This window comes from Misgurnus anguillicaudatus, chromosome 13, assembly GCF_027580225.2.
Source record: "Misgurnus anguillicaudatus chromosome 13, ASM2758022v2, whole genome shotgun sequence".
Lineage (NCBI taxonomy): Eukaryota > Metazoa > Chordata > Actinopteri > Cypriniformes > Cobitidae > Misgurnus > Misgurnus anguillicaudatus.
Window position 1 is genome coordinate 13,727,982 of NC_073349.2, and position 13,026 is coordinate 13,741,007.

The 13,026-nt window shown below is 38.5% G+C and overlaps 1 protein-coding gene and 1 long non-coding RNA gene across 11 annotated transcripts in view; one reads left to right on the forward strand and one right to left on the reverse strand.

Annotated features, from left to right (window-relative positions):
- The window catches only part of LOC129430243 (F-box only protein 44), an 84,162-nt gene that overhangs the window by 33,985 nt on the left and 37,151 nt on the right, over positions 1-13,026 (forward strand). For 2 of the 7 annotated variants that reach the window (XM_073875076.1, XM_073875077.1), the window contains exon 6: positions 3,456-3,591. The exons of 4 other annotated variants lie outside the window; for them this stretch is intronic. In XM_073875076.1, coding sequence (XP_073731177.1) covers positions 3,456-3,591 — 136 coding nt within the window. Of the gene's footprint in view, positions 1-3,455; positions 3,592-3,786; positions 3,859-13,026 lie in introns of those variants that run through there. One more of the 7 variants, XM_073875080.1, reaches the window with a different exon arrangement.
- On the reverse strand, positions 5,597-11,795 carry LOC141369285 (uncharacterized). Of its 4 annotated transcripts, XR_012372878.1 has the most exons (6): positions 11,405-11,795; positions 8,803-8,883; positions 8,598-8,672; positions 7,529-7,623; positions 7,296-7,362; positions 5,597-5,720 (listed from the first exon to the last, which is right to left on the reverse strand). It is a non-coding gene; the product is annotated as an uncharacterized lncRNA (long non-coding RNA). The 4 variants fall into 4 exon arrangements; XR_012372877.1 differs by having other exon boundaries at positions 5,607-7,362; XR_012372879.1 differs by having other exon boundaries at positions 5,622-5,720; positions 7,147-7,623.

Sequence of the window (13,026 nt, forward strand, 5' to 3'; positions counted from 1 at the left end):
TTTCATTGTCACTTTAACACACCTTTCTTCCGGGAACTGCACGTTAGATAACACTTGGTAAATAAGTTAAGTTGTTAAATGAACCGCTTTAGGGATATAAACTATTCCTTATTTAATAATAATGGTTAAAGGCGGAGTGCACAATGTTTGAAAGCCAATGTTGACATTTGAAATCACCTAAACATACACGCCCCAACCCCAATAGATCTTGGTCCTTCTTTTCATAGATCCGGCCCACACATACGCAACCCCGGCAAGGATGTCGGTTAGTAGACACGCATCTTACTGCTGATTGGCTACAACTGTGTTTTGGTAGTTGGCCCGACTCACTTTTCCAAAGCGTTTTTTAAACATTGTGCACTCAGCCTTTAAGTTTCATGGTCTTTTAATGTTAAAATTAATTACTTAAAAAATTAAATACATAAGTCCCCTTGAAAGTTTATTGTGGCCTCCTATAGAGCCCTGGCCACCTGGTTGAAAAAAACTCTCCTTTAAAGTACTGTTGTGGGGATATATTGCCAACTGGTAAATTCAATAAATGTCCTTCATACTGGTATTTTATAAGATGAATTCAATGGATGGATGCTTGAGAATGGTGGAGATGAATGGAAAATGGAAGATAATTTTGCAGCCCTTCCAAATGACAATAAGAAATGCTTCGCCACCTCTTATAGGTAACTTGCGTTTCTGATGCTTCAGAAATTTCAGAACTTGATGCGTAATTTCAGAAATTGTCCTGTCTGTCATCTTTATTCTCAGGTTATGTTTAAAGCAACAGCTGATTAATTTAAAAAAAAGAGGGTTACAGTCCTGCTTTCATGGATCATCTGCAACCTGACATCAAAATATCCGACTGGTGAGTCATTTGCAGTAGGATGAAAAAACACTTTTCAAACAGGAGAACACATAACAGTGCTTGTGTCACAGGTAGGGGTGGACCCAGGTGTAAATAAGGTCACGCCCCTTTCTCCACCTCGAGGAGATTCCCAAAGCCACCCCAATGACCAGACACACAAGGTAAGCATAAATTAAAATGTACTTTATTTAATTTACTTAAAAAGAATAAATAGGGAAGGGAAAAAGGGGAACTTAAAATAACGGCCACTCTAGGCTCTCCTCCTTCACCACCAACTGGATCTTCAAGCAGTTCATGCTCTTAGCGTTCACAGACGACAGCTCTTCGCTGACTACAGCTTGTTGGTAAGTATGGCTTTCCTTCACAGCTCGTTTCCCTAGCGCTCACGCTTGTTCTCTCTCTTCCTCCACAGACGACAGCTGGGACACAGGTACACAGTGAATCGATTTCAATTGTTTCTCTCACCTCTTCGCTGACTACAGCTTCTGGGTAGGTATGGTTCTCTTCACAGCTCGGTATCTTAGTGTTCACGCTGGCTCTCTCTCTTCCTCCACAGACGACAGCTTGATTTACACAACACACTCCTCGTCTCTGTTGATCGGCAGACTTAACAGGTTATTCTATACTTTACAGGGTGGCGGACTTACGATAGCTGGCTTACGCAATGCGTCAACTGGACAGTGGTTTCTATATGACGCCGGGGACCCAACCCTCTCGGCGAGCTCGTTGGTCTACAGAGGGGCGAGAACGTCACGCCGTCACACCGGGTCGAGCGCTGCCCTTTCCTCGATACCCGTTGGGCGATCGACAACTGGACCGGGGCGCCCCTTCGTAGAGACCTCGGGGCGGCGGATCTCCTTCGCCTCTAGCTCTGCGACGATGAAAATACACAGGTAAGGTAGCAATATTATTTGTAGTACTCACACACCGCCAATTGCACAGTTCTTCACCGCCACTCCCAAACACAAGTCCGCCAAGCGTTTGGCTGCGAAAATACTTCAGGATGCCACTCTGTGATTTAAGACTGAAACACACTCACAGCATAATCATATACAGGTTTGCTCTAGAACCGCTTTCCTCTTCATCGCCCCGGGACGAGTGACTGGAGGCGGGGGTACGTCTGACAAGACACAGCAAACTCACTGCAATACACAGCACCACTTGTAGTGAAAATTCCTACATCCAAAGACTCACCCACCACGCTCAGTGCACACAACAGACGCCCGTCTTCCTTCACTTCGCTCTGGGCGAGAATACGGAGATGGTAACACGGCCTAGTGTTTGTTTTCGTCACTGTAGCTGTTTCAATACAAGGACCCTTCGGCTCACCCACCACACTGACTCAGGGGTAGGGCCACCCACTCTCTCTTGGAAACACTCAAAAAGATATACAGGTCAAGTACATGCAATTCGCTTCCATAAATGGGTTTTGTTACTCACGACTACTGCACTTTCTTCGTCTCACAATGGTGCGTTTCTTCTTCCTTTGTTTCTCTCATCCAAATGTCAATATCCGTTTGCTCTTCGACCTATAAGGTCTTCGGTATCTCCATCAACATAAGCCCACGATGCAAGACGAGAGAGAGAGCAAGTACAGCGATCCAATAAGTGTAACAGGCGAGCCCAACTCAGCGCTACGATACACACCAATAACAGGAACAACATGAACGATTTCGGGGTGCTCCCTTTTAAAGATCCACGGCTTGCCTTCCTTTCGCCTCCTGTGGCTCTGTCCTCTTTCCGCTCGCTTCAGCGATCCCCGGATCAACAGAGCCTTCGGGCTCTTCAAAAGGTGCGTGTCTTTGTTTTGCCTTTGGCAAAGGAGCTCCCCCGTGTCAATCGCCTCTCGTGTACATCGCCCGTTACTTGTGTTTCTGTAGAGCTATTTATGTGTCTCATCAACCCCCAGCCTCCAATCACAGCTTGCTTCATTGGTGCTTCACACCTGTGGCTCATAAAGCCCTGATAGCGTTGCCCTGGAAACCAGGAAGTAAGAAGGTCCGTCTTCGTATGTGGCCCGGTGGGGAAACCTTCCGGGCGGAACCAAAACTTCCCTAACTTTGGTTCTGCCCTTAAAAAGATTGTCACCTTGTGACACTTGCACGTCTCTTATGCAAGGCTAAGCAGTATAATTAGATTTTTTGGAAGAATTGAGCATGCTTACATTTCAAAGAGTTATCTATCCACATACTATGGAGTAAAATATATATAAATGCTCTTATATTACAGAAAACTTTTGTCCATAACTGATATATTTTGTAAAATAAATTGTATGATTCATAATAGTTTAAGAGGTTTTAAGTCTCTGTTATCCTGCACAAAAGTTTTCATTTCTAATCAGTATTCTATTCAAACCTTTCAATACAATTTCATTATTAGTTGTCTTAGTAAATGTAGATTGAGGTTTTAAAATCACCTATTGGTAGTTTTTAATTTCTCCCTCTTTTTGCGTAGTTTTCCATACCAATCTATTTGCATAGTGAATTATAATTACTTTCTTGCCATTTAATAAAAATGTTTTGCTAGGAAGACCTAAGCCTTAACATAACTCCAAAACTATTATTTCTTTCAGTCTGGTGTGTATTGTTGTCTGGTGCAGGTACGCCCCACGCTGGGATTGCGGGTGTCATTATGAGATCTGTGTAGAGCTGCTTGATCAGAAAAAGAAACCCATCAGTGTCTTTCAGCCTGAAAAAGTTTTCTTTGAACAGTGGAATGATAAACGATGGTGTCAAGTGAGTTTAATCATAATGTTTAAATTATTCAATCATTTTATATAATAAATGTACTAAATTCTATTACTTACAAAACATACTGTCCAATCGTCCTCCACTGAACTATTTATTAAAGGTGGTGTGTGTAAATTCTAGTGCTGAGATTGTGAATTGCAACCAACAGCTCATCCCTGAATTTTAAAATGCATATGGTAGCCTCCACAGGACAAACATGTCGTCTTCTGAGACAATGTAGTGAAGAAACAGACGAATCCACAGACCCATCCTATGGAGAGCCAATTCTGCCATATTCATAAATAAATAAATACATAAATAAATATACAAGGAAATGTAAAAAAACAAAAATACAGAAATAAATAAAGAAATATATATACATGGAAATGTAAAAAAGCAAAAATAAATGAGTATTTATACCTGTATTTCTTTATTTATGTATAATTGTATTTTTTCACACTATTATTTATTTATTTATTCATTTATTTATACATTTATTTATTTTTACTTTTATTTATTTTCACATTTATTTATGTATAAATGTATTTATGTCTACACGTATTTATTTATACATTTATATATTTCTATATATATTTATTTCCACATTTATTTATTTATACATTTATTTATTTCTTCTTTTATTCGTCTGTATGCTAATGAGGGGGGCGTGTTTTACCTCAGACTTAGCAATCGATCTCTGAGTGCCAGTGCTGAAGCTTTGAGGCCACAGTGACACCTAGTGGTGTGACAAAGCGAATGAAGTTGCACATGGAGTGAATGACTTGGAGATGTGCAATAACCAAAACCTAATTTCAAGTTTTAAATCATTTTGTGTCACCATAACTGTGTATATATAGGGTCACTATACATAGCATACGCACTGTACCCAGTAAATCGCCATCCGGTCATGATTTCTAAAATGTCTTGGCACACATCATTATCAAAATGCACGTTATCAACAGATCTGATGACAGACCCTTGGAAGTGGACACTTTAATATGGAAACGCGTGAAATTATGCATTATTAATAACATTTAATGCCCTGGATGGGGGCTGATCAGAGTTTGAGGCTCGCCCACCAGCAGCACAGAACGCGGAGAGAAACCAGCACACGCAAGAATATTGATCAATGCCTCGTTTGAAACGCGGCTGCAAACACTTTACATTGGCGTTTGCTAATTTTGCAATGCACAACATGTGACAATTTGAATGCTTAATGCGCCTCTTAATCACAAGTCATCAAGTGGAATCAGCTGAGCGGGATTAAATCTAACAAAGGGTGATCGTGCAAACACAGCGAGACACGCATAACGCCATGCAGGTGATCCAAATCATGGCGAGGTGACGCGTGACTGAGCTGCTAAGAAAAGCAGACGATAGACTGAAAATGAAGTAATGATTATTATAAGATCCCATGGTACTGTTGCTGCGCAGAAGCATCATGTCCTTTCAAACCCTCGTCAGATTTTGAGTTTACTGATTTTTTTTAATGAAACGTCCAAAAGACAACGCCGACAGCCACAGAAACAAACCTTTCTATTGCGGTTATATTTCTCCATATAAATAGATTTTTAAACTTTATGGAGTGGTTTCCCGGACAGGGATTAGCTTAATCCAGGACTTGGCCTTAGTTTAATTAGGAAATATAACTAGTTTTAACAAGCATGCCTTACTAAAAACATTACTTGTGTGCATTTTGAGGCTAAACAAAGTGCACTGATGTATTGTAAGACATGTAAGTGCAAGTTGTTTTCAGTTTGGACAGCTCTTACATTTATTTTAGTCTAGGACTTGTCTAATCCCTGTCCGGGAAACCGCCCCTATATGCATCACAATATATAGCTTATGTCAAGACATAGCCTACAGAAAGCTGTCTCGTGGCATATAACATAATGCACAGCCTATTTTTACAAGGCTACTGCATAAGAAATTGCCCTTCAACCCTGCTGAACAAAGCAATAAAACCATTACAGAAATTCCTAATGGTTTCCAATAAAAACAAAATCATGTTTAAAAGTCATTTTATTCATCTGAATCTGCAAATATGAATTGTGTTGTTGGTGTAGTTGTCTTCTTATGGCCACCACCATCCATCCATTCTGGCTCATGATGTACTTAAAATATGATGACAGCATCTAAAGAGGTAAAAAAACAAGTTATTAAATTTTTAAAAAATGCTGCATTTTAGCCCATGTACACTTTTTTTTTGTTAATGCACATCAGGGCAAGATCCGTGTTCTTTAATGGTCTGACTTGAAACATTGCATAGCCATCTGATGAAGGAAGAAAGCTGTTGTGTTTACATAGATGACAATGAGGTTCAATCAAGATCATCTACAGTGCATTCAGAAATTATTCAGACCCCTTTCACTTTTTATTTTTATGTTGTTGCGTGATACTGTAATTGTTTAGACATTAATAATAATTCAGTAAAAAATGAATTTTAGAAACTTTTGCTAATGTATGAAAAAAGAAAAACTGAAATATCATATTTACATTATACATATTCAGACCCTTTGCAACAACATCTGCAATTTAGCTCCGTTGCCTCCATTTTTTCTTGATGGTTGCTGAGATGTTTCTACACATTAAAGGGTCCTGATGAACACGAAGATTTTTTGAGGAATGTCTGTAACCAAACTGACCAGAAGCACCATTGACTTACATAGTAGGATAAAAGAATACTATGGAAGTGAATGGTGCTTCTGATCGTTTGGTTACAAATGAATCCAATACTGAAGTGATATCGACCTTATATTTTCAACACCCCCAAATGAGATGCATAACAAAACAAAAAATATTGACTGGTTGCTTTATGTGTAGATCTAACAGTCTCTGGTGCAGTCCCTTAACAATGAAAGCTTAGATGGATGCCAGAAGTACCGTAGCCTTCAAGGCAGCCTCTGCAGTGAAGCAGCCCGAGCCCACCGCCGGCCAGATGAGCAGCGCAGATATGGTGAGACAGAAATGAGACTGTTTTTGAAATCAGCTTGAAATGTTTCGAGCATTTAAGTGATGTGTTTCTGTGTCTTCACATGTCCGTGGCACAACTTTCTTTTTCGTGCCAGTTTCACGTATTGGGGTTAGATTTGTGGTTTTCGTCAGATTTTTAAACTGTTTTCGCGCTAGGATAAAGTTGGTTTATACGTTTATTTGTCAGAAATTTAAACTGTTCTTGCTTGGGGTTAGAGTTGGGTTAGGGTGAGGATGTCATTTTATGAAACAGAAAGTTGTTCTAACCCCAATCCCAAGCGACAATGGTAAGAAAATAGGAAAAACAATTGAATAACCAATTCGTGAAACTGGCACGAAAAAGAAAGTCGTGCCACGGACACGTGAAAACACGTCACTTAAATGCTCGAAACATTCTCATTCCTATCTTACCATATCTGCGCTACTCATCTTACCAACGGTGAGCTCGAACTGCTTCACTGCAGAAGCTGCCTTGAAGGCTCCGCTGAGGGCTTAAACCAGTAACGAGCATTTTGATCGGTCGTTTTTGTAAACCAATCATATTCTTTCTGCCCTCAGAACATGTTTTGAGTAAAGGAAAACTACTACGTGCACTTCAGAACCTCTGGACTGTCTGTGTGGGACTTCAAACTCGCCCAAACCAGCAAGGCATCTTGTTAGCAGACATCCCTACCTGATCAAAAACTTGATAAGGAGATGTTCTAATCCTATTTTTAATATAAGTTTTACAAACTTACCACTGGTGATCTGGCAAAACAAAGACTTATGAAACATCATCTACCCAAATCTCCTCTTCAGGCTCATCTTAGCGACCATTGCATTTGATAAAGTTCAGAAAAAGAAAAACACATTTCATTAGTACAGAAACATAAATGTAATGTTTTGGTTAGAAGAAAACTGTGGCCAAAGTACAACTTTTAAAGAAATTAAGAATGTTTCCATTTTTGTCATGACACTATTACTTCATTACCTTTTAAGGGGGAATGATTTGGGCATCTGGAAAGACACACGACTTTATCACACTGTGAATTTTATCACACTTCTTCAAAGTGCATGGTGATCTGCCTACAATTTAAAACACATAATAAAATAAAAAACAAGTCATAGCTCCTAAATAAAAAATAAATAAATTGTGAAACACAAGACACTGCATCTTAATTATTAGGATTAGTAGAATTTGATTCGATTACAAAACAAATATTAAATGCATTGTAAGGTTTTATGGGAGGCGCTTCACAAAAAGAAATGGTAAATTACTGATTTTTATTACTAAATGGTAGCTTGGTGGTGCATTACAAGGGTGGGTGGTAGCTCATGGACATAGCAATAATTAAAAAAATTATGATTAAAGCCATAATACATAAAGATAGGAAAAAATAAATGCTGTTATGTACACCACCACAAATACCCATTTTTTTCTGTCAACATGAAGCCTCTTTAAAACTTGCATCAACATCCACTATGAACTATGAATTAATGGCGTTCTAAGCGAATCTGCGAGACGTTATTTTTTGTTGATGTTTGAATTGTTTTCAAACAGCCGGAGCGTAGCTAACTCCTCCCCCTCCCTTTCGTGCTTTCATGAACGCGCCCAACCCCTACCGCCAAATCCTTTTTGTCGTTTATTGGCTGGAACACTTTGTTTTGTTTTGTGGTGTAGGTTTGGCCACTGTGTTTATATTGCAGTTTGTGGAGCCTGGGCTGTCTACAGAGATCGCGGTTTTTTACAGTTTGATCAGTGGACAGGCAGCAAGCAGATAGTGAGGAGATGTTTGCTGTATGTAACAAAAAAAATGTTATGGTCTAAAACGCGTGAATTCGCTTAGAGCACCTTTAACTTTTGTCTCTGTATACTGAAAACAAAGGGTTTGAAATATGTAGGCCTACATACTGTAATAGGTATAGTGGCATACAAAAGAAATTAATTGCTGTGCTGAAAAGTAACCATTGTATCCTAAATTATTTTCCTAATGACAACGATAAACCAGTCCTGAAAAACAAGTAGCAGGTGTTTTTATAAAGCCACTCTCACTTCTCACCTGTGAAGTTTCTTGTGTTTGTGTGTCATTCTGTTTCTGACGTGACAACCCTTGCTGTCTGTTTCTTGTTCAATCCTGACAATATATAAAATTAGTAAAATTAGTGAAATATTGGAAATTAATTCTATAAATGACCTTTATCAGATACACTTGCATACTGCATTTAAGTAATTACTGGAAAATAGCAGAGTTAACACAACATTACCTGATCCAGATGTAGTGGCTGTTGATGCATGAAAATCTCAGCATTGACAAGATCACCATCACTTTTCTAAATTGAAGGTTTCTGATAATGAAAACATTACAAAAGAGTTATAAAATATACTGAAAACAAGAGTACATTTGTCTACAAATATTTTCAATTTCCATTAAAACGTGCTAATTATTCAACAAGAGAAGTGAGCAGAATTACACCATTACAGTTCATTTCAATTCGAATAGAACATGCCAACTTACACGACTTCACCTTTTCATACAAAGGAGTTAACCCTACTGAAAAATCCAGCTAAGACCAGCATAAGCTGGTGAACTGGTTTTAGCTGGTCTCCCAGCATGGTTTTAGTTGGTATTGCTGGTGTCGCAAGCTGGTCTAGCTGTGTTTTGGTCCCATTTTAAGCTGGTCTAGCTGGACTTAGCTGGTCAGATGGAAGACCAGCTGACCCACCAGCTTAAACACTTTTCCAGGCTAGGAGGACCATCTTAAACCAGCTCCTGCACCTTAAACATAGGTGTGATTGGCAAGGGACAAAAAAGCAGGAAAATATACGGCACACCTACCATGACGTGGCGACATACATACGCACGCACGCACGCACACACACACACACACACACACACATATATATATATATATATATATATATATATATATATATATATATATATATATATATATATATATATATATATATATATAATGAAATACAGTTGAAATATAATTTGTAGCCTTGCCACTGCATCAGACTGAACAAAATCATTTTGTGCTTTTAAAGGTAAATATATCAGTGTGGTGCATTTTGACAGTACAAATAAGTGACTAGATCTATGAGGATTTGTATGTTCTTGTAAACAAATTTGTGCCCTTTTAGTAAAATCTTTGGTTGCATATGATAATAATAATAATAAGGCACACAAACCACATACACAATATGATAAATGAGATTTGACATTGGTCAAAACATGTTTAATGTTTATAGAATAATTAGAGGGGACATTTAATACAGATTATTTATTGATTACAACATTTGAACGCTGAATTTAAAGTGGATACTGGTACATTAAAGTTACTTAATTCAAATGTTGTGACTTTCTGGAAAGGCAGTCAAGTGCATTTGTCTTTTGCATAGTTCTTTTGGCACAGTCGAGCTACGCGTTTCACGCGCACGCGCACGCAGGCACACGCACGCACACACACACACGCACAGGCACACACGCGCGCGCACACACACACACACACACACACACAGGGAAACCAGATCCATGAATGTGTGTGTTTGTCATTATATTATTCTGTAATCGCAAGCATTACTGCCAGATTCACAAACCATTAAGAGGAGCAAATACAGGCGTGTGTTCGTCAGGATGACGTTGGATCTGATTCGCGTAACTTATATGCGTGCGTTAACATAAGTGATTACAGAATAATAATGCAAGCAAACATTTTGACACAAACACAACTTTATATTGATATTGCGACACAGCATTTCACCTCGACGAGAAATCTGATATTTACATTACTGGCATATAGCGGTCTAATTTGAAACGGACAGTTTTGTAAAAGCAGCAAACACCTGGCAGGTTCTCTTAATTTCTTACTAATGCTGTTTGTCTCTGCCTATTCCTTCTATCCATGCCCAGCGCCACTGATTTAAGTCCTTTATCAATTAGATCGTCTTACCTAGCCTAGGCTTCATATACATACTCTTCATCCTGCTGACAACGTTAACTTGTTATGACATCTCCGCGGGACCGCGGCCGCGCGGCATCTGCAGCTGGATCTCAGCCACACCTCAAAGACCCCTCCCCATTCTATTTCTGATTGGCTAGTTTGTTAGTTTGGTTGAGAGTGAAAGATGTGTTCCTCTCATTCTATTTGTAGGCAAACGCATGATTTTTTTTTTATTCGCAGCCAAGACCACACGCCGGATCTGACTGCAAGCTCTTTGGTGAGCTCTGCTTTTAATTGAAGTTCGATCGTGACAAAAAAATAGACTACTTGCGTCGTCATTGATATGGGGCCATTTATAACGTTGCCTTGCAACACCCCCCCCCCCACATAAACACATAAAAATGTATTTGCATGAATCACGAAAGCCTCATTTTCACTTCGCAAAAGCCGGAATTCCGGATTTTTCCGGAAGAATCACACCCCTGCTTAAACCAGCTAAAACCAGCTACCAGCTTATGCTGGTCTTTGCTGGATTTTTTAGTAGGGAAGTGTTTCATACCGCTTTAAATCATGGATACAGCGCGAGGGACCGCAGGTTCGAGCATAAACGTAATGTAACATGTGATTAACCGATTGCCATGGAAACACTAAGGTCACGTCGACTATCTAGTAGTCCCTTTAAACTTTATAACTGCATTTATACACATTACCCCGTCGTGAAAGCCTCCGCATGATTAATGTCGGATTCGACCCCCATTGTATAACGTCATCAATAAGTTTAGATTAATGTCATTAACACGAATTGCTAAATGTATCCGTTATTGCGAATTCGTGAGCCATAAAACTCCAACATCTCATCTAAGTTTTAACACTTAATCAGTAACATGAATTTAAGAGAGAGCAAGCAGCATTAACTGACCGCACTCATCGAGCTGCTCCTCCTTACAAAAGGCTGATAGGTGTCTGTGGCGCCTGTAAGACCCTCGGATATACAGTATACACTGACTGAACTACGATATTAACACTTTTTCCACCGAAGTAGCCCAAAAAGCACTTACATTTATAACTAGTTGCTTTTCTAAAGTAAAAACAACCAAGTGGTTAAGTTGATAACAACAGATATCATATCACTTGATTAATATTCATATTAACGAAGTCCAATTTCAGGGGCATCCCGTGGACTAGCAAATTAACCACTATAACGGATACATTCCCAACTAACAAAAAAAAAACGAATTGGCATCGTGCTTTTTGTCATAACACTTTGTGAATAAAATAACATTATGCGTTTTAAACATTGACCTATTGACTTTATATTTCCTTAGCTCTTCCTTCTCCGAAGCTTCCTCGTTTGATACGCATGATCTCGCAGACAGACATCAGAACCTTAGATCTCTTATAGAAGACTAGATGCCCTATTGGCCGCTGGGGACTGAGAAATACGGCGGCCATCTTAAACCGGTCGTACTCCTAGTTTCGTTGCATGGCAGCAGATAAGATGCCAGCTAGCACTGTGGAGCACTGTTCTAATCGGCAGACCATCGCAAATAGAGCCCGGAGGATTATTTTCACAAGTACTTTTTAACATTGCGGTACCATTGGTTGTATTTTGTGAATAGAATATTACCAGAAAATTGAGAAAGAGCCAGGATTATTGATTTTACTGTACTGAAATCGTAGCCATCATCTGCCAAGGGAAATTCCCTTCTCAATATTTAAAAACACATCATTAGTCATCATAGAAAAATATTAAAGGACTATAGGCTTCCTTGTCACTTATTATACCTGAAAATTTTGCCCAATCTTTACCTGAATAAATCTTCCTAACAAAATTTCAAAAATAATATTTCTATCAAAAATCTAATCAGTTTCCCTTCAACTTCTGCTTTTCTCAATTAAAGCAACACCAAAGAGGTTTTTTACTTTAAAAAATAAATAAAATATTTACCAAAAAATACTGCCACTATTAGTCTTAGCTCTTTGTATTTAATGTTCCAAACATGTAGTCAGACTTTTATATGTATACATTAACTAACAATGTAAAAAATTCTTTGCTGCCTTAAATTTTAGATGAAATTGCAACAATACAAGACACTTTTCACAGTAAAAAGTGTTCACCCGTTGTTTATCTACAGCAAAAATACAGTCATTAACTGTGCACAATTTAAAAAATATATAATGTTTGGTCATATTAAGTTCATTTGAAAATTTAATATTTTGACTATTGTGGGTGTTGCATTCATGCACATTTGCACAGAATAATAAATGAAAAAAGTCAAAAAGAAGGTTATTGCTGTTGTCTAGAGATCTCAATGCTTCAAATAGTATTAAAAAATCTAGAATTGTGTTGTGAACATTTTATGAGAGGTTTTAATTATACACGAAATTTTCTATGTGCAATATTTGGTGAAATTGGTTGCAGTGACTTTGTTTTGGAAGAATATGTTATTTCCAGATAATATAATTTTGACAATAACATATAACAATCGCCAATGCAGCCTCCAAGCAACACGTGGTGTTATTGAATGAATCAGAATTCAA